The sequence below is a fragment of the Myotis nattereri genome (genome assembly GCF_964212035.1).
Source record: "Myotis nattereri genome assembly, chromosome: 11".
In the NCBI taxonomy this organism is placed as follows: Eukaryota; Metazoa; Chordata; class Mammalia; order Chiroptera; family Vespertilionidae; genus Myotis; species Myotis nattereri.
The window spans coordinates 20,179,849-20,200,240 of NC_138086.1; the positions used below are offsets into that span (position 1 = coordinate 20,179,849).

The 20,392-nt window shown below is 40.1% G+C and overlaps 1 protein-coding gene across 1 annotated transcript in view; it reads left to right on the forward strand.

Moving 5' to 3' along the window:
* SND1 (staphylococcal nuclease and tudor domain containing 1) overlaps positions 1 to 20,392 on the forward strand; it is a 453,621-nt gene that overhangs the window by 192,007 nt on the left and 241,222 nt on the right. Inside the window, exon 12 of the mRNA XM_081102419.1 lies at positions 6,882 to 6,982. Coding sequence (XP_080958545.1) covers positions 6,882 to 6,982 — 101 coding nt within the window. The remainder of the gene's footprint in view (positions 1 to 6,881; positions 6,983 to 20,392) is intronic.

Sequence of the window (20,392 nt, forward strand, 5' to 3'; positions counted from 1 at the left end):
GTATGAGACATATATTCTGGTTTTCTCCTTAGGAGAAAAGTACATTTAATTGAGTCTTTCTGCCTTATAATTTCAGTCGTCCAATGATTTATGTCAACATTCATCTTATTTATGCATATATGTGTCTAGGCATCTTTATTTCTTTATCTCGCGGATACTTATTTAGCATTTACTTTGTTCTAGGCTCTCCTTTAAGAAAATCAGTGTATGTTTATCTAAAAATAACTGACTCATAGAGCTTACTATGAGTCAGCACATGCTCTAAATACCTCATGTATATTAATGCAGAGTTGTCTGTGTTGTACTGAAGCACAGAGAGGTTTAATAACTTATTCAAGTTCACACAGCTCATATGCAGAATTGCTAGGAACCAAGCCTGCAGCTTAGCAGCTCCAGAGTTCATGCTCTTACTTATGCTGTGTAAAATATTTTATTTTGCTTGCCTTTGTCTCCTGGCTGCATTAGCTACACTTGCCTGGATGGTGCTGTCTTTTCTGTACCTGGGGTGCATGAAGGCTTTCCATGATGGCCTGGAAATCCTGTCTTGAGAGTGACAGGTCATATAAGAGCTTATTTTGATAGGCAGGGTATTTATTACAGCTCTTTGTGAACTGGTGATTGGCCATGTGGAATATTGGGTGGGATTATATGTCAATTGTGCAAAACAGCCTCACATAACAGCCCTAGTTATATTAAAACTAAACTGAGTCTGTGTCCTGGAAATGTTGTGGATATGAAATTGCTTTTCTTCCTACCTTATCTTTTATGCAGAGGTAGTTCAGATATTGTCATTTCGTTATCAGCATCATAAAGTTGAAGTTCTTTGGTGGGTTGACACTGTTCTAGTGATTAGTATATGAAGAATATTCATAGATCCTCAGAATTTCTTATGTGTGGCCCAAAACTATTCTTTTGCATTAAACTGCTTTAGTCTTTATAAGAGATTGAGATATAAATTCAATCCTAAGTTCTCATCTTAGTTCCTCTGAAGGGTCCTTGAAATTGCTTCAAGGAAAACTTCACCATCTAATGAACCAAAGATGAATTAGATTGCCTGCTACCTTTTTGTTTGTTTGAGAACCTCTTTGAAGAACAAATAATGTGGGAAATTATATATATTTTGCTTGCTTACTCTTTTATAGGAATGGCTTTGATTACAGCTTTATCCCAGTTTTAAAATATTCCCCCCCCATGCTTTACATTAATATATTTTTGTGATATAAAGCAGCAGAATGGTCAGTAGCTTGTTAAAAAGGTCTTCAAAATGCCTAACCCCCTCATTTCAAAAGTGTCCTTCAGGATTTTATCTGAAAGGGTTCCTGATTATATATGTCCATTAATGAAACAAATATTTCCTACATTCCCTTCTACTGTATAGGCCCTACCCAACAATTTCAGTGAATAAAAGACATAGTCTCCCCTGTCATGGAGCTTACAAGCTATGTGTTCCAGTTTATGGTAGTAAATGTAAGGTAGGAATTGTCCCTGGAGAAGGGGTTCTTAGCTGTCCCTTCTGCCCTGCCCCTGCCCCCCAGGATAGAAATCAGGCAAAATACACTTGACTTACGAGTGTCCAGACTAAAGAGTTTTTTGAGATACCAGCTGTCTCTCAGCCAACTTTTTGCATTGAGTTGATAGAGTAATTTGAGTTAACGAGCTCCTTAACGAGCTCCTTAACGAGCTCGGTCTCTGAACGAATTAAACTTGAATTAAACTCGTAAGTCAAGGGCCCACTGTAGATTCAAAAGAAGATTTACTGAAAACAAGATGAAGGGAAAGAAAGAAGGGAGGGAGCTGGATGCATCAAGGGAGCACCCTAACAGAGAGTGTGGCTCCCCGAACCGCTGCTCGGGTCTGGTTGGCCCCCCCGAACCTCTACTCAGGTCTGGTTTTTACAGAGCTGGGTTTCTCTGTGCAGGTACAGATTGCATCTCTTTGTTCTCCAGGTTCCGCCATGGGCTGGCATGGACTGGCACAGCTGCATTGGTTTGGAGTGTGCCTGAAGAGAAACTTTAATCTTATCTAGGGGAGGCTCTAAAAGATATAACTGAAGAGCATTTCCATCCATCTTAAGAGATGCTCAGCATGTCTCATTATTACAAAGGTCCAAGAAAACGCTCTGTCGTACGCCATTTTTAGCTGAGTTATCTTTTACAATTCTAGAGTTCAATGATACTCTAAAGTTCTAGTGTGCTCACTTTCCAGGTGTAGAAAAAGTGAGAACAAAGAGGTGATAGGACTCATTTGTACGAGAAAGACAGGTATGACCAAGCAAGAGCCTGTGGGTCCTAGTTATTGCTGTAAAGAGGGATCAGGCCCGGCTTTGTGTCGTGTGTGTAAAATGTGTATTTTTGTATACCAAACATTCCAGAAGCACCTTGGCTTGAAAAATGAGGACCGCACCTGCATTTTCCTATTACTACTCTTCAAAAACAAATTCATCTTTATTGTTGAAAGTATTACAGACTAGAGGCCTGGTGCATAAAATTCGTGAAGGGGGGGTTTTGGGGGGTGGGGGGAGTGTCCCTTAGTCTGGTCTGCACCCTCTCCAATCCAGGACCCCTCGGGGGATGTCCTACTGCCACTTTAGTCCCGCAGGGATCGGGGCTAAAGCTGCAGTCGGACATCCCTTTCGCAATCCGGGACCGCTGGCTCCTAACCACTCACCTGCCTGCTTTCCTGATCGCCCCTAACCACTCTGCCTGCCTGCCTGCCTGATCACCCCTAACCGCTTGCTGGGGAATGGGGCCAGCCCTGCAAGGGGCCGTGGTGGTTCTGGTCTAACGGTTGTTATGGTCATGATGCCGTTACGGTCTCTGTCCTTTTATTATATAGGATGTCCCCCCTTTGCCCCTTTGACTCCCCCCAACCCCCCTCTTTTCTTTAACTCATGCCATTCCGTAAGTACTTACCCACAACCACAAAGTTCAAGTTATTTATTCAGATGAAGGTGTTGTAATATTTGTAGTTGTTTTAATTGAAACTGTTTAAACTGTGTTTCTTTTTCAAATGATTGAAAAGTCAGTGATGAGTATCTAGAGATGAAAAACTCCAAGGTAGGGAACAGATCTCAGAATCCACAGGAGAGGGACATAAATGCTAATTACACATTGACTTTAATTCCTGATTTGTTATAGCTCCTGCAGGTTGTGTCTTAGCTGTGGGCTATTCTCAGGGCCTCATTTGTATTTGAGATTTTCTTTAATATGATGCCTCCCCAATGAGCTCTTTAATCTCCTACTTATTTTCAATTCTTTTTCCTCTTAGAGCAGCGGTTCTCAACCTGTGGGTCGTGACCCCTTTGGCGGTTGAACGGCCCTTTCACAGGGGTCGCCTAAGACCATCCTGCATATCAGATATTTACATTACGATTCATAACAGTGGCAACATTACAGTGATGAAGTAGCAACGAAAATAATTTTATGGTTGGGTCACAACATGAGGAACTGTATTAAAGGGCCAGAAGGTTGAGAACCACTGTTTAGATATAGGAGAGAATTAATTGGCAGGTAAACATAGCTCTTGGTTCTTTTGTTGTTAGAGATTAGACTTCTTTTTCTCTTTCTGAGCTCCGTGAGGGACATCTTTGGGATGGTATGCCTTTGGCCTTTGGATTGGAAGATAGATGCTCAGTGTTCATTTGTTTGTTCTCATTACCCCCACCATTGTTACCACTACCACTCAAGTGTCCTTCTTGATGAGCAGGCATTCCTTCTGGTGGAGAGCTCCTGTGACTTTGTGCAGTGTATTTGGCACTGAAGAGCTGCTCTCCCCCACTGTCTGCTGAGGAAGAGACTTGGCATTGGTAGGTGCAAGGTAACCTTGAAATTCACTTAGTTTATATATAAGCAGGGATGAATTTGTTTCCCATGGTAATAGAACTGAAGGCTTGACCTTATTAGATGGATTGAGTGAAAGGATATGTGGACCTCTTTCCCCAGCCCCACATATTTTTTGATTTCCCACCAAATGCCTCCCAGTTAAACCATTCATGTGCCTATGCCCTTTTAAAAATACATATATTTTTATTTATGTCAGAGAGGAAGGGAGAGGGAAAGAGAGTTAGAAGCATCAATGATGAGAGAGAATCATTGATTGGCTGCCTTCTGCACGCCCCCCACTGGGGAATCAAGCCCGTACCCCGGGCATGCTCCCTGCACCGGAATTGAACCCGAGACCCTTCAGTCTGCAGGCCGACGCTCTAGCCACTGAACCTAACTAGCTAGGCCCTTTTAAAATGTGGCCCTGAGTTACTTTACATTCCATGGTGGGTACCCTTGAATGAGCTCTGTACACTGCTGATTTCCTGTGTGATTTTTCCGTAACTCTAGCAGAGATCCAAGTGTACTTCTGACCCTCTGCCTGTTTCTGTAACTTTGCTGTAGGGCCTTGCCAGAGGAGAGTCAGGTGTATCAACGTAGACAGCATAGAGAGACCTTCTTCCCCACTGCAGGATTTGAGTCAGCCATGCTGCTCTGTGTGTAGACCTTCTGTTACTTGCCCTGCCTTTGGCCTGTACTAACTCTGGTTAGCTGCACACAGGGAAACTACTGAAACCTCTTCATTGGAGGTATAAGTTGTTCAACCTCACTCCTACCCCAGTCTGATCATGTTTCTCACACACTAGACCCATCTCTTTAGCTTTAGAAAAGTTGATAAGACTGAGCAATAATTTCAGTGCAGACACCTGACTGTAGGAGTCATCCTTATATTGTCTTCTTTTCTTTGTTGCTGTATGATGACAATACTTTTTACCCTTAGCTCTTAATTGGCTTTCTCTCTGGCATGGCCCCTTGTTGCTTTTGAAACGTAACTAGATGGAGTGTTCAAGAGCGTGATCTGACAGCCGGAGTTTTGAGGCAGCTGTCCTTTTAAACATTTCATATTCATTTTAAAATGAGTTTTTGAAGAATAGACAGTTTGAAAGGATTTTAATGGTGCTCACCAGCAGCGTGGCTGAACTTGATGCTTGTGCTGTAGGCTATCTTTAACCTGATCAATGGGAACTAAAGACATGTTTAGAAAATGGAATTCTGGACTTTCAAGGCTGTGGCTTCAGGCTGCTTGATCCAATGCGACTCTTCTGTACAGGTATGAAACTTGGCCATGACCCAAGCCAACCATATACCTTAATTATAAAACAAAACCCTGTGTGTTTGCTAAGGGATGTCACATACTTGTTTCTTTTGATACATAAACATGTTTATCTTAAAAGGTTTCACAGAGAAAATGCATTGCTCAGTATGTCCATAATCCATATATTTAATATATACTGGGATTAGGCAGCTTTCCTATTTTAGGCTCCTAACTTCCTAAACTGTTTGGATACATATCCTTTCTTAACTCAGAATGTAAAGGTTCTTCAAGTCCATTCTGTCCTTGTTGTTTTAAAAATTTCCTAACTCCAGCTCTGTTGGTATTGGGTGTAGTTAGCTGTGTTGTTAGGATCCACATACTGTGAAACCAGCCCCAGGCATCTTTGGGGCTGTCTTCTTGTTTGTTCTTGGTAGTTCTTCACTTGGTCCTTGAGATTTATGGCAAGCTGAAATTATGCGGAGCTTTTCTGTAGAGGCATTCCATATTTTTTAAAAACTGGTTCAGAGAAGTCTGAAGGTTAAAGAACTCCATTACCGTAATATGGAGGAGTTCTGTAGGGCCGCTGCCAGCCTCTGCTCTGTCAAGTATGATATCTGTGGGGCCTTACATGTGCAGCCATTTGCCTCTTTTTTTTTTTTTTTGTATTAGTCACTTTTAAAAAACAAAACAAAAGCACAGCAAGTATATTTTTTAGAGCAGCTTTAGGTTCACAGCAAAATTGAGCAGAAAGTAGAGTTGCCCTCCTCCGCCCCCATGCCCCCACCCACTACTATCACAGCCCCCACCAGAGTGGTACATTTGTTATAATTGAGGAACACGTAGCTTATGTTAGGGTTCACTCTCAGTGATGTGTTTTCTGTGGGATTGGGCTAGTGTGTAACGACATGTATCCATCATTATAGGAGCACACAGAGTAATTTCCCTGCCGAAAAGATCCTCTGCTGGGCCTGTTCATCCCTGTCTTGTCCTCCTAGCCCCTGGCAGCAACTGATCTTTTTACTTTCTTCATAGTTTTGCCTTTTCCAGAATGTCATAGTTGCAATTAAACAGTATGCAGGTTTTTGATTGGCTTATTTCTCTTATGTATTTCCTCTGTGTCTTTTCATGGTTTGCTAGCTCATTTCTTTTTAGAGCTGCATAACATTTCTTTGACTTTGTGAACCACAGTTTATTTATCCGTCCAGCTGCTGAAAGACATGGCGGTTGCTTCCAAGTTTTGGCATTTATATATAAAGCTGCTATAAACATCTATATGTAGGTTTTTGTGTAGATATAAGTTTTCAGCTGTTGGAACGTATGGTAGAAGTATGTTTAATTTCGTATGAAACCGCCAAACTGTGTCTCAAAGTGGCTGCACTATTTTGCATTCCCACTTGCAATGAATGAGAATTCCTAGTCCACATCCTCACCAGCATAGGTGTGTAGTAGTTTTAATTTGCATTTCCCCAGTGACATACAATGTGGAGCGTCTTTCATATACATATTTGCCCTCTCTAAGTCTTTTTTTGGTGAGATGTCCAGGTCTTTTGCCCATTTTAAAATTGGGTTGTTAATTTTCTTACAGTTGAGATTTAAGGGTTTGGGGTGACAGTGCTCTATCAGTTAAGGTTTTTGTGCAGATATTTTTGACCAGTGTGTGGCTCAGCTGTCTTTCAGTTGTTGTTATTTAAAATCTTAGGTCCAGAAAATCAAACTATGAATGAGGTGAGATTTCACAGTTGTCTGGACACGAGTAGCTGTGTTGCAAGGTCCCAACCTTAACTTCCTTGATTCTTTATTTTCAGGTCAATGTGACTGTGGACTACATTAGAGCAGCCAGCCCAGCCACAGAGACGGTGCCTGCCTTTTCAGAGCGTACCTGTGCCACTGTCACCATTGGAGGAATGTGAGTGCTGAGCCAGCCATAACCAAAGAGTTCTCTCCTCATTCACGTCTCCCCTTCCTTTCACCCTGATTTGCTTTCTGTTGCTGTTAGCACAGTGATTTATGATTGTTGTGTGCCTGTGTAGCACTTTATGTTTGCAAAGTACTTTTTAATCACTCACTAGCTAATCATTTACTTCATCATTATTGTTTTTTTAAGATTTATTGGGCTCTGTGTACTTGGCACTATGTAGCACACATTATTACTATTAATAATGCCATTTATTGAGTGTCAGTCAGGCCCTAGATACTATTCAAAAGACTATTCTGCATATTAGTTTAGGAAGTTCATTTATAGACACCCCCCTGTCTCCTCCGCGCCCCCCCCCAAAAAAAAGAAAAAAAAGAAAAAACAAGACCCCACAAACAGCAGGGGGAAGAAGAAGAGAGATTAATTGGACATTTTCTTTGTGTAGATGTATGTAATCAGTAGATGACAGGGTCTTCCCCTTATACTGTGCTGGCTGTCCCCTGGTTATATTCCAAAGTCTCTTGAGAGCTTGATTGATGAGTAGTCTATGGAGGGAGATATCTGATGGGGGAAGGAAGAAGCCTGCTGGGCCTTGCTTTCACAATAAATATTAAAACAGTCCCTAGTAGCAGTTCTTACACTGCATAAAATATACCAGCATGGTAATTGTTTCCTTCTCTATTTAACAATCTTAAGTGCTGTTTGTTACCAAACTGGTATTTTTCTTTTAAAGGGAGCATGATAGAAGGGAAGAAAAGAATAGGGTTCTCATTAAAGCAGGGATTGTCTTATTGAAAGCACAATGAAACCCGTTAGGAGAAACACCTCTACGCTCCAGCAAGCCTCTGAAAGGAAAGAGGATCTTGCAGCTAATTTGCTTCCAGAAGCTCTCCCCCCAAACAGGAACCTTTTCCCTTCACTCGCGTCACCACATTTGGAAATAAGTATTTTTAGCCACAGTTGCCACTCCTATAACAGTCTGAGGCTTCATTTTTGCTGAGAGGAACTTAATATAGGCTTTTGATGTCATTACTTCAACACCATCACAGATAGCATGCTTGCTAGAAACAGCTTCGTGACAAATTAGGTAATAATTTTGAAATAGGAGAATATAGGAAATATTGTGATCATTCTTCTATCTGTATAACTAGAAATATTTATTATCAATTCATTATCACTTCTTGGGGAGCTTGATGCAAGCTTCCCTACTATAGAGAGCTGGAAAGTTAATATTTCCTATATTAAAATTTTTACTGTCACAAATAAGGAATCCTTTCAGTAGTTAACTGCTCCTCATACTTACTGGTAAAAACAACATCACTGCTGTAAAAATTCACATCTTTATTTTTGGTAGATGGCTTTCTCTCCTGTTTACCTAACAATCTTTTCGAGTGGATTTTTTTTTTTTTTTCCATTTAGTTACCACTGAGGTATATTTTTAAAGTAAATTTACACTGCTTAAAATTAGATATTCTGGGAGTGTTCTTTTTTGTTGTTGCTTTTTTCCTTTTGGTTTTGTTTTCTTGGAGTGTTCTATAAGGATGTTTTAAAGACAATTTGAGACAACTGGTTTAAAATTTTTCCACAGTAGGGTGTTCTGGCCATGCCATGCTATGAGACCTTGAGGTTTCAACTGCATTGATCTTAGCTTTGACCAAGATTACTCCTTCAGGCTAGCCTCTTTCTGCAGAGGCTGGGTAACTAGGTCCAGCCAATGCTCTTGGTAAGAAGACACCAACCTTTTTATCAGTTTGGCTAGTTAACATCACAGTTGATTAGTCGTAATTGACAACATTGTGTATATGCACTTCAGGTTCATGCCAAGAATGGTAACCTTGACCTTCTACTTCTTGGTTCTTGCAGTTATATTATAAGAAATAATGTATTTTTTTTTTTTTAATGATTTACCTTGAATTAGACCAGCCTGGCAGGGTACCCAAGAAGCATAGAGTTCTCTCTTAGGTTTGTTTTTACTAAACTAGACTTGGGAATAAACTACTCAGCTAAATTTGGGAGAAATACAAAATTTAGTGATATTGTTGAGACCAGCCCTCACTAGACATTAAGCTCCTTGAACATAGTAATTTTCATCTTTTTTATTCCTGTAGTCTCAGTATTCAGTGTAAGGTAGGAGTTCAATAAATTTGTGAATGATTTGTGTACTGTATTGCAAAGTGTCCCTTTATGAAGCATAACAGGGAGTACTTAGATGTTTCTTTTCTTTTTTTGAGTTAACAGGTTTGTTTCTATCTGATCAATATTGAAAAACTTGTTCTGATAGTTTTCCTCTTTTGTTTCATTATTGGAAGCTCAGTGTCAAAGATCGTACATGTCTAGAAAGTGTACCTGGAAGCATGCCTCTCTATTCCAATCTTACTCATAGCTTCTCTTTCCTTTCCCTTTGCCTTGATTTTGTTTTTATTTACCTTTTTTTCCTGATTTTTCTATACTTATACAATTCCTGATAGTGTAGAAAAGTGAGGTAGTATATTTAATAAAAATGTCCAAATACTTGGCTTATATTCAGAATTAAGGTATACTAAAAACATTCCACCTGACTTTAATGTTATTTAAAGACATTGGCTAGAGAAGGGGATTTAATATTTTTATTTCAAATGTTTTAATTTAATTTTAAACACAGAAATAGACTTGTATTTACAAATCTTTAATGTATGGCAACACGATCTACTGTGATATTCTGGTGAACTGCATAACTTCCTCTTTGGCATGAGGACTTAAAAACACTAATCATGGAACCCTAGATTTTTGTGATATATGCCTTCCCCTTCTATTATAATTGGCCAGCTCATATTTATTTTGCAGCCATTTTTTCTTATTAAACCTTTTAAAAGTATTCATCTGTTTTTATAGACATCCTTTTTGTATTTATATTAATTATTAATGTAGAATTAATAAATGACATAATTAAAATAACAAACACAGTCAGTATACATAAATTTGGAGACAGAAACAGATGACACAGTAGACTGGAACAGAAGTGCATGGGTGTGCTAGAGTGGCCCTCAGTCACTCTGATGTCATCAGCCAATAGATTTAGTGAGTGATAGAAAGTCCAGGTCAGTTAAGGGAAGTTTAGTTAGGAGAGCTTTTGTAGTAATGCATTGCCTCTTTCACAGACAGGCTTTGTCCAAGCTTGTAGAAATGCTGTAGAATTAAGAAGCAAGCCAATCTAAATTATGTCTGTCATCATCTGTTGGCTTACCCACCTACATATAGGACTTTGTAGATCTAGTCACTAGATTCTAGTGGCTTTCCTGTTATTTGAGAGATCAGCTGGGATTGTCTGGCTCTGGAAGAGCTTCCCTCAAGCTGCTGATTCCAGGGGAATGAGAAAGATGAAGCAGCTGAGATGGAGACTCTTAACAGGTTATTTCAAAGCAAATCTTTAAATGTATTTCAGATGCCCAAGTGTGTGAATTGCCTATATCAGTGGTCGGCAAATTCATTAGTCAACAGAGCCAAATATCAACAGTACAACGATTGAAATTTCTTTTGAGAGCCAAATTTTTTAAACTTAAACTATATAGGTAGGTACATTGTTATTAACTTAATTAGGGTATTCCTAAGGCTTAGGAAGAGCCACACTCAAGGGGCCAAAGAGCTGCATGTGGCTTGCAAGCTGCAGTTTGCCGGACACGGGCCTATATCCTCCATAGGGTTCAGTCTAATCCTTCTGTTTTTCCTCTTGATGTTTGGAAGGGAGTCTGGTGTGACATAGTCTTCAACTCCCCATCTCTTGCCCTCTGGGGAATCAATGAAAATGAGGTTCATCATTCCTCTCCTAGATTAAATTTTTTTAAAATAACTTCGCTGTGGAGTTGGCAAGAGTTGTTATTTGCTAATCAAAACAGTTTAAATAAAAAAGTAAAAAGATCAAACTTTGAGTTGTTCCTCATTCTCTGGCTCCCAGGTTGGGAATTAGCTGATCCTTTTATGCCGTTTGTGATGTGAAGCTGTCAAGATGGCACTTCCTGTTAATTACTTTTTATTGTATTTAAGACACTTAAATAACTCTTCTTGTGATTTAGTCTTCCATGTAATTAGCTCCAGTGATTAAAATCTCATTCTTTAGTTATTGCCAGAGCCTTTTTGAAGAGTGAGATTTTTCTGGGGTGACCTTTACTTGTGCTGGACTTCTCAATTACTTTGAGCTCCAATTTTGCAAACCTATGTGATCCGTTAACTGGTTGCTCATGTCTTTCTGCATATCACATTTGCAAAGAAAAGTGTTAAAATTTGTTCACATTTATAAAGGGGCACCTTAACTTAGGGTCAAGCCTCACACATACACACTTATAATTAACACCACCCCAAACCCCTATCCTGGAAGATTGTCACACACCCAGTAGATATAGTGTCACTAAGGTATTTCCCCAATGCTTTCCGTTACGTGAAGCATTTCACAATAGTAGGAGATAATAGACATGGCCCATTTTCAGAAAGTGAATGCCAGAGATGGAACTATGGAGTAGGCACAATTAGGAAATGCCCATTTGTTTTTCTGCACTAGGTCACGTTTTTTTGAGAGGTGATTTGTTTTTTCTAACAGTGCTACTGGAAACATTATTTCAATCTACTGGCCCCCTGCATTGCCCATTTCTGCTTCCTTTCCCCCCCACTCCCCATTATCTATGAAAAGCCACTGATTGCAGTTCCCCTTGATGCTGCTTGGAGTGGGGAACTTCTAGCAGAGATGGTGTCAAAGCTCTACCGGGCTTGGACATCTTAGTTCCCTCTTTATTTAAGGATTGTCTTCCAGCAGACTCAAAACCATCTTTATGAATTTCCTTTGTGTCTCTTTGGGTTCTTCATAGATAGAGCTTGTCTTTATTATCTACACTAATAAAAGAGAACATGCAAATTGACCATACCTTTGCGACACCCACCAGCCAATCAGGAGTGAGTGTGCAAATTAACCCAACAAAGATGGTGGGTTAATTTGCATTCGCAGGCGCCAAGCAGCTGGGGGTGGGATGCTTGTGTTGTCACCACGGCGACAACTCAGGCTTCCACACCGCCCCAGCCGCTCCGGGCCTCTGGGCAGCGTGGGAAAGCGGTGCAGGCAGCCAGGGGAAGGAAGGCCCATTCTTGCATGAATCTTCATGCATTGGGCCTCTAGCCTCATATGCTAAGTGTCTGGTCATCTGGTTGGCCATTCAACCAATCAAAGGATAATATGCTAATGATATGCTAAGGGTGCTCAACTGCTAGCTATGACGTGCACTGACCACCAGGGGGCAGATGCTCCAACCAGTAGGTTAGCTTGCTGCTGGGGTCTGGCCAAGCAGGACTGAGCAAGACTGGCTGGACACGCCCTGGAGCCCTCCCGCGGTCCCTCCCCTGCTGGCCAACCTTCCGCTTCCCTCCCAGGCCCCGATCGTGCACTAGTGGGGTCCCTTGGCCTGGCCTGTGCCCTCTTGCAATCCAGGCTGAGGGGAATTCCCCCCCCCCCCCCCCCCCCAGTATGAATTTTGTGCCCTGGACTCTAGTATTTATATAAACCAGACTTACAAGGAAATGACTTCTTTTGCTGCTTCTTTTTCACAGGTTCTAGTTTTCAGTGATAACTTCTTTCCTCAGCTGTTATATTAGTGACTGAGCATGATGTTAAGTCTTGCCCTTCTACGATACTCTTTTATAATCCCAGTTTGGCTTTTCTCAGCACAATGGGAATATGTGTCGTGCATTCCCCAACTTTTCTGTCCTGAGTTCCTAGCTTTGAGGCTTTCACTGTCAGGCCAAAACTCCTATCAGAGTTTTCAAATTTTAAAACATGCTAATATCTGACATTCTAGCTAAACATAAAAAGAAACTCTATTTTCTGGCCTAGTGTTCTTACTGAAAGTACTTTTTTGACTCCTGAGGAAGTATAGAGACAATATTAATGCCAGTGGCTCAGCCAACAGGTAGGATCTGGGTAGTAACCAACCCTTTTCTCTATAGCTTTATTGGTTACATTTAATCTAATTTAGTGCCCTCCCCCACCACCACCCCGGCCCGCGCCCCCCCCCCCCCCCCGCCCCGCCCCCCCCCCGGAATATTTCCCTACTTAGACAGAAAAAGAATACTCCAGAATAAGGCCTGTCCCCACCTTAAATCATAATCACCACGGCCCCCCCCAAAACCCAAAAGGAGCACCTTAAGTTGTTTTCTGGAAGTCATAGGCAGCTTGGTTTATATAATTATGCTACTTCGGCTGTTGTGAGTGGTAGAAGTATGCATGTCTACCATGTTGAAGCCTTTGCAAGTCTCTGTGGCAATTAGTTTAGAATACCCTGGAAGGAATTAGTTGAATAACGTCACCTATCTCCTGCTAGTATATAGCTGTCATTTGAAGAGACTGGTTCCATAAAGTGCTACGAGAAGGAACATGGCTTTTGCTAAGGGTTTGGTGTGGGAGTCAGGGAAACACTAGTTAGTTTCATACAGAGCTCTCTTTTATTCAAGTATTTTTTGGTTGTCTACCCATGCAGCCAAGTCTTATTTCTTTAAAGACCTCTTGGTTTCAGATTCTTGTATTGCCATCATGTCTATATCGAAGTTCAATTAAGTTTTTCATAGTGGAACCCTTGGTTCGGTTCATAGATACCAATCAGCAGAATCCTTTGCTGAGCACCATGTACTCGTCTTTCTTTCCTTTTTCTTTATTTTTTTAATATTAATTGAGTATAGTGTCAGGTGTTGGGTGGCTTAATATTTTCTGAGCTGATCCTTCAGAAGCTCCCTTTCATCAGTTTCCCAAAGTATATAACATTGAGGGCCTGGGGGAAAGTGAAGGTTTTCCCCAGATAAAGGGAGCTTATCGTAAGGGAGGAACATTCTGGAATGTTTAGAGATACAGATAAGTGTATTCAAAATAATCTCAGAGGCCTTGTTTGAAAAACTAAAAATGCTGTCCATTCATTCTGATTTCCGTGAGCACTCAGAGTGGCTGAGTGAAGTACTGGGCCCAGACAAAGGACAGGTTGCTGCTTCTGTAGCTGCCTACTATAACAATTCACTTATCTGTTTATTCATTCAACAAATACTCGTTGTTCACCTACTATGTGCCAGCCCCTGGGAATATAGCAGTGAACAAAGATGGTCTGAGTGGCAAGGCTCTCCTGGCTGCAGTTCTCAGCGTTTCTTTGCTCAGGAGTCCTGTGGGTATTCATTGTCCTTGCCACCCACAGAGCCGTGTTTATGTAGATTTTTGTTTGTTTTTTGCTCTAAGAAGCATAAGTGACTTTATTTAAACAGTGCCTGCAAAGGTTCTTTTCTCTTCAGGTTTTCGCAGGGACTTTTAGAGACTTTACCGCTTAGAAACAGGTTAAAATATAAATGAAAGATAATCCTCCTCGTATTTTTATTTTTCTTATGAGGCAGTAACTTAACCTCTGAGTAGACAAAATAAATTGCTCACGTGACTGCCCACTGGAGCCATCTGTCCTTTCCCACCCCACATGATAGCTCGTGGGCCGTTCAGTGTTGATAGAGCTCTGTGAACCCTGACAGTTCACGGAGGCACCCGTCCTGCTCCACGTCCACCTGCCTCACCTGGCAGAGGCACGGACGCCAGCTTCCTAACACTCTGCCGTTCACTTTTTTCGATGATTATCCTTGTAACTTTATAAACTGACACTACTGATTTTTAAATTTTTTGCTCTAAACAGTATCTATTTACTAGCTTATATTAAAGATGAGTATTTACACTATTACCTACACTCTTTATCCCCTAATTTTGTTATTTTATAATGAATTTTATAATTTTCAGTTATTCTGCTTTTGATTAACTTTATAGCAAAAGTATTAGGAAATCGATGCTTACACTTTCCCCCCTCCTTTTAAAAATGTTATAGTTTTACTGTTGCCAGATTTATATTATTTATTGCATCTCTCCACTGTCACTATAATTGACTTCCAAGTTTTACGTATAAATTGGTCCTGAAAATTTAAGCCACACCCACCCCAATAGCAGTTCTAATTGTGTGAGTGTTACTGTTGGACCAAGAGGTATGGTAGAGTGATTAAACCTCTAGAAAAGAGTGCTGTGTTGTTAAACCCCCATAAAATGTTAATTCTCTTTGTGTGTGTGTGTGTCTCTCTCTGTATGTCTATCATTTTTCTTTTTGACTCTGAAAGCTTTTCTGGCTCTGGAAATTTTGTTTATTTGTTGTTTCTTGAAATTTTGTTAAAATATTTCTTGGTAGTGTTTATTTTTTTATACTCAATTGGCTTTTTTTTTTAAATACACTGAAAATGTTTATTAGTTTGAAAAATCAAAGTAAAGCCATTTCAGATGAAAACAGTGTTACATAATATGATTAGAAGACACATTTTCTGACAGATTGTATTTTTTTAAAAATATATTTTATTGATTTTTTTACAGAGAGGAAGGGAGAGGGATAGAGAGTCAGAAACATCGATCAGCCGCCTCCTGCACACCCCCTACTAGGGATGTGCCTAAAACCAAGGTACATGCCTTTGACCGAAATCGAACCTGGGACCCTTGAGTTCGCAGGCCGACACTCTATCCACTGAGCCAAACCGGTCAGGGCTGACAGATTGTATTTTTACAGCCTCTATGCAGTCTCCACTTTCAGTCCTTGGTTATCCGGGTTCTTTCTAGTGAGTTTTCCATTGATTATTCAGGAAGTTTTTCTGTATTTTAGTTGTAATTCCATTTTGTTCCTGGGAGCGTATCTATGCAACATCCACATACTCCACCACATTTACCCTCCCCGCCCCCCCCCCCCCCAAAAAAAAAACACACAAAAAAACAACCTATACTTAATTTGCTTTTTAAATCTCAACACCCATGTCTTCAACTCAAGGAGATTTTTCCCCCCCTTTTTTTGCTTTATTTTCTTTTTCTCGCTTTTGCCTCTGACTCCGGAAATTCTATCAATATATTGTATCTAATGCTTCATATCTCTAACTTTTCTCCCATTTGTTTTAAAGATCTCCTTTACATTTTTCTTCTACAATCAAGGAGATGCCTTCAGCATTATTTTCCTGCTCACTTAGCCGGACAGCCGTGCGTATTGACTCATTTTCATGCATTCCTGGTCTCTCATCTCACTCACTCATTTACTTCGTTCATTTATGAAGTAATTTATAGAATGTCTGGTATGTACTAAGCACTGTGTTAGGCATTAGAAATATATTGGTAGTACTAAAAGTGAAATGATTTGTGCCCTCATGAAATTTATAGAGACTGTTCTCTTACTCTTGCTCATTCAAATTTTTAAAAAAATTTCAGCACTTATATTTAAAATTTTTCTTTTTTAAGTGTTCTGTTTTAATAGCATCCTGAACACAGTATTTTCTCTGATACCTCTGAGAATACTCTTTAAAAATAAAAAACACACCACCCTCTTCCATTGAATTATCTGTTTCCCCATGACCAATTGTTCTTTGTTTGATGTTTCTTTTCATTCATAAGTTCTCAAGTATTTTTGTGAAGGAAGGACCAGATTTGAGTTGGCAGCAGGAAATATCAAAGGCAGTCTCCTTATTCAGTCCTGAAAGTGTCTGGACCTGGAACACGGAGGAAGCAGGCAAATTGCAGACCTGACTAAAATTGTCACCGCACAGGGGGTTTCCTCAGCCAGTAGAGAGCTTTAGTGTCTCTCACTGGGTTGGCATAGGACGTGGGGGGCAGGGGAAGGACCTGTGAGTACTTGGCCAATTCTGTCTCAAAAGCTATTGCTCTGCTTTTCTTTTAGGGTACAAACTCCATCTAAGGTCCTTCCCCAGATGAATCACCTACCCTCTGTTCTATAACATATATTGCTTTCAAGTATCTCATATAACCATCTCATATGACATTGGGAATTTGGGGAATCTCACTGGTATACAGTTGAAGTCATGTTGGTTTTAATTCCCAAATACACTACAGTATTGAAACAGTGAGAGACTTACAGGGAGAAGCTTTAGCAATGGCTGAAGAAAAACCTGAAAATGTGAAGTTGAGAAATCTGTCACAGAAGCTTCCTTTGGTTTAATTCATGACTGCTTTATGGCTTCAAGAACCTTTGTGCTTTTGCTGTGTAGTGTTCTGCGGTTACGCTGACTAGCAACCTGCAGGTGCAGTAGAAAAAGCTGTGAAGACACGCCTCCTGTATTAAAACAGTGGATTAGTGGTGAAAGGCTACACCCTGGATCAGATTTTATGTTTTAATTAAAATGGTCTCTGTTGGAAACAAAGCCCTCTACTACCTCATCTGGAAGGAGGAGGAAGCGTGAGAGCCCCAGGGGTAAAGGCTACTCTGCCAGTGGAGATTTAACTGAGCCGGGGTTAATTTTGCTGGTGCTTAGGCTAGAAAGTTCCATAGCATTTAAGTGATCTCTCCATGACCCGGCTCTTTTTAAAGTCCTGTTTGTTTAGGGGTTTTTGTTGTTGTTTTTGTGAATGTCACCGATTCAGGAACACACATAGAAAGAATGCAATTGCCCAGCCGGTGTGCTCAGTGGTTGAGCATTGACCTGTGAACCTGGAGGTCAGGGTTCGATTCCTAGTCAGGGCACATGCCTCGGTTTCAGGGTTGATCTCCAGTAGGGGGCATGCCCGAGGCAGCCAATCAATAATTCTCTCTAATCATTGATGTTTCTCTCCCTCCTTCTCCTTTAAATAAATAGAAACATATGCAATCGAAGAAATGTCTGTGCTGTACTTGCTGGTAGAGTATTTCTTGGCGTTTTGCTAAAACCCTCTTAGCACCTCTGTGGGCATCATAGGGACCAGAGAGAGGCTGGCTAGCCCAGCTCTTCTGAATGGTATTCCTGATCAATTGGTCAGATGATGTCCCCAAAGCCTACTCACTGTGGTGCTTTGTATTTCTCGATAAAAGTCCTTGAGGTGCCCCTAAATCTCCCCCCAATCTCATACCATCTGCTTTCTGTCTTTCAGGATTTGTGCAAACTTTCTGATATGCTGTTAACACACTTTCTTGTTTTTTAACACCATTAGGGCTTTTTATTCATGTCCATATCTTTCTTTTCTGTCATTTCAGTAGGACCTTGTAAAGGATGTCATGTGGACATAAATTCTCAGTCTGCCATTCTTACCTCCCTCGAGCGTTCTTTCTTTATTCCTTTGGATAGTGCAGTTGATGTGATAAGGAAAGGGGACGTTTGATGTAGTTACTAGTAAGCAAAAATTCTTTATCTTTTTTGTGCCATTTCTCAGCCCCTTTCTCTTTACAGTTCCTGTGGCCAGCACAGTACCAAGTGATAGAGGGAAATAAAACTGGTGTTTTTATAGATTTTTCTGTTTCCCAGTAGTGATGCTCCTTGACAGGGATTTGCTCCAGTTCATACTGAGTGAATTTTAAAAAGAATAATAGAAATTAGAGTAACATTTTTAAAAGCTTAGAAAATAGGGTAGAACTACCCATTATCTATTCATGCTAATATAATAGCTATTATTTGGAGGGTATTCTTTTTGAAGACTGGTTATTTTTTACGAATTTAGGAATGAGAACACTAACCACTTGGCATACGGTTGAGGTGAAGTCTAAGGCAAGCTATTCTTGGATGTTCAGATTCTGTGGATTTTTTCTAAGGTAGGATTTGGAGGTGAGCAGACCTGAGGTAAAACCTCAGCTCTACTCCTAAATAGCTGTGTAATCTTGGGCCTTTTTTTTTCTTGTGTAAGAAATAACAATCTCAAGCTGTTGTGAAGATAAAATGTGCTATGCATCTTAAATGTTTAGCTTCAGTCACTAAGACAAATCAACCAAGTACTGAAATCAGCCTGGTCACCTTTGACCTATTTCAGATCCAGTGGTCACTTCCGTCCTTTCTCTTTGTCCTCTCCTCAACATCTTTAGTTACTTCTTTTTGCTCAAACCTTTTCCTTTTGTAAGAATTTTTCTTGAATATTTTTATATTCCAGTCTCTTCTTTTTCTTCTCACTATCCCCTGGCCAAATTCGTCCACTGATAATACTGCTCCCTCACAGAATGTTCTAAGTATTAGCTTAAATAAGATATAGGAAATGTCCAGAGGTTAATTAAAAAACAAAACAAAAATACCCCATTGGATTATGGCTTAGTTTTTGTAGTAGTAGTTCATTTTTATTGTTTCATAGCAGGCACTTTGGTTTGGATTTATCTCTTTTCTCACTTTTAAAATTGTCATTATGGCTAAATTACATCCATTTTTCCACTAAATATTGAATGTATACTATGTTAACACAGTAGTGATTGGTAAGTACTTGCATAAAGGTAGAAGTAATAGATTTTCATGAGTAATTTGTAATGTTTCAAGAAGTTTAACACACATTTACCACGGAATAGGCACACAATTTATCCCTCATTAAAAGCCACATATTGAATATCTTTCAAACCAAGAGGTATGTAGCAAGCAACCTACATGGATGTACTTGCTGTAGTTGGTGATCTCTACCTCTCTACTTCCTGTCTGTATATCTGAAAAGGCAGAGCGCTACTCAAGTAAGAGTCTTAGGAAGTGCTCTTCTGTGCCCCCACCTTAAAGTCTTACTGAAATCATTCTCCATGGAACGTAGAGAACAACCCTTTTCGTTGTGAGGCCTTTGGGAATTTTTGTGCTATCAGTAAAAATGTGTTTACAACAAGTGGAACTTGGAGGGATTTAGGGACTCTTTGGACCTTGGAGGTCAATATGTATGCAAGTATGCAGAGATGTTTAATAGCATGACTGTCGTAAAGGGTAGAGGAAACTTGGCACTGCCTCCCATCAGGTTTACAGTGTGGATTTTACCTGGAGCCGTAAGGCTTTCTGATACATCTGCTTACAGATCAACTGTGATTCACCAGGCTGTTGCCTTAATGTGAGCTTCCATTGTGTTAAAATTGTGATTTTACGTATCAGTTCAGTAGCAAGGGCAGCTATACTACAGTTCTTGTGTCATCCCTCCTCCTTCCAAAAAAAATAATCTTGACTTCGATTGCAAAGTCACCTTTTTTTCCCCTTTTTTAAGTGAAGAAACAACTATGTAAAGCATTTACTCTTGTCACCACTTTCTCAAAAACCTCCCTCTGAAACGGTTTCTTCTTGTGTCACTTACTACAGCCTGTGGCAGTGGAGAGAGATCTGACCATTGAGTGAGAGTTGACACAAAGGAAAGTGGAGAATAAGAAATAACAAAACCCTTGATCTTTTTAACTTGGCTCATTTGTTGCCTAAATTCGAGCGATGAATCATTGAGTGAAAAATATTACGGCTTCTAAATCTTATGAAAAATGTTGACTACCTGAAAACATATTTTTTTAAACTTAATTTTATAGGTGGAGACTCATGTCTAGTGTTTTCACCTGCAGAGGTTCTATACTTTGTTTATGCAGTGAAGATCTAAAGTAGCTGCCACATTCTAGACCTTAGCCACACTGACATTGGTCTTGGTCCAATTGCTAA